General features: G+C 35.1%; 1 protein-coding gene across 2 annotated transcripts in view; it reads left to right on the top strand.

Annotated features, from left to right (window-relative positions):
• Positions 1 to 2,828, top strand: part of HSD17B4 (hydroxysteroid 17-beta dehydrogenase 4) — a 69,892-nt gene that overhangs the window by 52,433 nt on the left and 14,631 nt on the right. For both annotated transcript variants that reach the window (XM_003788894.3, XM_012804624.2), the window contains exon 16: positions 1,429 to 1,494. In XM_003788894.3, the coding sequence (XP_003788942.1) occupies positions 1,429 to 1,494 (66 nt within the window). The remainder of the gene's footprint in view (positions 1 to 1,428; positions 1,495 to 2,828) is intronic.

Genomic DNA, 2,828 nt, shown 5'->3' with positions numbered 1-2,828 from the left:
TGATGCAGGCTGCGCACTGCACAAGCCTATGCAGGGGCCTTATCTCAATGAAAAGCTTAGAAATGTCACATTCACTGTTAAATCTTTCAAGCTTTTCTAAAGATGTTGTTGGAAAGGGAATAATCTGAGACTGTGTTAGATGAAGTAAAAGTGTGTTATTTGTTTTTCCTTTTTAACTGTATATTCTTTTTAAATATAGGACAATAAAGTATTGTAGACCAGTAAGGAATATAAATTCAATCACATTTTCTAGGTATTGTTTTCTAGACATTATTGTGACGATTAAACAGAAATTTATCACTGGTATCATTAGTTGTTTTGAGAGAAAATAAGAGCTGATGCCAAGCTGTGTGCCATGAACTGGTTGCTGTTGTGTTAACAGTAGAACTGTGGCAACACTGTCTTGAATGCGCTGTGCACATATCTTTATAGCTATGGCTTACACATGATTTTGTAGAAAAGGGTGCTCAAAAATTTTTAAAAATTACTTATTTTTAAAAATTTTGTTTTAGGCAGCCCTCAGAAGTAGGACAGAGAGTTCCCAGTACTCAAAAATTTTAAAAGATTACTCAGAACCTATAGATTGAAGAATGAAGTCAGGTTCTCCAAAACTTTGAATGAACAGAAAATAACTTTAAATAAAACCTGCAAAATATACTGGATGCAATTGAAACAAAGAAGGGTTACAATTCATGCAGTAGCTTTTGAAAACCAGTAACCAGGGCGGTGCCTGTGGCTCAGTGGGTAGGGCATTGACCCTATATACCAAGGGTGGTTGGTTTGAACTTGGCCCCTGCCAAACTGCAACAAAAACATAGCCAGTTGTTGTGTGTGCCTGTAGTCCTAGCTGTTGTGAGTCTGAGGCAAGAGAATCACTAAAGCCCAAGAGTTGAGGTTGCTGTGCACTGTGATGCCACATCACTCTACTGAAGGTGACATAGTGAGACTCTGTCTCAAAAAAAAATGTCATTTTTGGAAATTGTAATCTCCCCCAAATAAAATAACATTATTAAAAGACCTTTTTGGGGTCCGGCACGGTGGGTCACACCTGTAATCCTAGCACTCTGGGAGGCTGAGGTGGGTGGATTGCCTGAGCTCACAGGTTCAAGAGCAGCCTGAGCCAGAGCAAGACCCTATCTCTAAAAATAGTGGGGAATTGTGGCAGGTGCCTGTAGTCTCAGCTACTCAGGAGGCTAAGGCAAGGGGATTACTTGAGCCCAGGAGTTTAAAGTTTCTCTGAGTTTTGACGCCCTGACACTCTATCAAAGGTGATGAAGTGAAAATCTGTCTTAAAAAAAAAAGACATTTTTGTCCAATTTCCCAAGTTAATTATGTTGGAATATGGTTGTTTATCAAGAGCCAGTTTGAATAAAGTGAATGATGATACTTTGTATTTAATAGTTAATATTTAATGCCTTTTGATTTCAGGTAGCCGTTGCCATACCTAACAGACCTCCTGATGCCGTTCATAAAGATACCACCTCACTTAATCAGGTGAGAGCATATTTTTGAAAAGTGATACATCTACCTGGTTAATGATGATTTTTATTTATGACTCTGAAACTATGTAACATTGTACATTAAAAAAGTGGCACCTGTGTCTTCAACATAATTAAGAGTAAAGACATGCTTTCTGTGATTGGAAAGTTTTAGTTATCAAAATTTTCCAGATACTGAAAGAAAATATTAAATGTTTTTTGTTAGTCAGATAAAAAAGCATATGGTAGGAGAGTGCTTGTCTTAAAGTGAAGAATTTCCTGAAAGCCTTAGACTAAGTGCTTGATAAAACATAGTTAAAAGGCAAGTGTTAATCATCCTTTCCTCTTGAGGAAAGAACGCAGTGCCACATTGCTTGGAAATAGATTTTATACTAACTTTAAAGGACAGGCAGATAAAGCATCTTAGACACAGTAGGTGGTTTAATCATTTTTGTTTGGCACAAAAAATTTGTTTTCTGATGGAGGAGATAAAATGCCTTGTCAATTCAGGAATTGTTGAACATGTGAAGATTTGTTTAAGAAACAGAAGGCAGCTATAAAGATGAGAAAGGCAAGTTTATTTTGGGGAGACCTTAAGATTCTTCTCTGTGGTGGCCAGAAGACTAACCAGGCAGATATAGCACAAATTCTTAAACCTCCAGGGTAATTCTGTTCATGAGCTTATAACAACAACAAGTTAGTCATAAAGTTTGCTTGTTTTTTTATTTTAATTTTGGTGTATTTTATATGAAAACTCCTGTAAGTATTTATGTTTCCTAGGAAATAGAAATATAATTTCATGAACCAGAAAGAATTAAGGTTTATACATATGAATTGTATTTTTTTTGTATACCATATAATCAGGTAATAGAATATTTCTTTAATCCTCAGATTCATTTTTGCCTTTAAATTTTTTTTTTCATCTTTTGCTGTTTCTTATCAATTTCTTAAAAATATACTTATGTTTATATAAGGCTTAATAAAGAAATTAATTTTCTTAAGGTGCTAAAGAACAGAAAAGTTTTATGGTTTCATGGTATAGAAAACCTAACAAATGCTGCTTTATTATTCTTGGGTTATACTGAAATAAAATGTATCTGCTGTAGATAAAAAGCTGAATACTTTCCAAGGTTGGAATTTCTACACACAATAAGTAGAGGGGTTTTCTTTCTTTTACTCTTTTTCAGACTAGAACTTTTTGTTAGCTCTTAGGCAGCATTTAATATTTTGCTGTGTGACAAAAGACAGTTTTTATATTAATAATATTTTTTAATTAAATAATGGTCACTCGGCTCAGCACCCATAGCACAGTGGTTGTGGCACTGGCCACATACACCGAGGCTGGCAGGT

This window comes from Otolemur garnettii, unplaced genomic scaffold (genome assembly GCF_000181295.1).
Source record: "Otolemur garnettii isolate 467f Iridium unplaced genomic scaffold, OtoGar3 scaffold00030, whole genome shotgun sequence".
Taxonomy (NCBI): Eukaryota; Metazoa; Chordata; class Mammalia; order Primates; family Galagidae; genus Otolemur; species Otolemur garnettii.
This window is presented reverse-complemented; position numbering and strand designations above follow the sequence as displayed.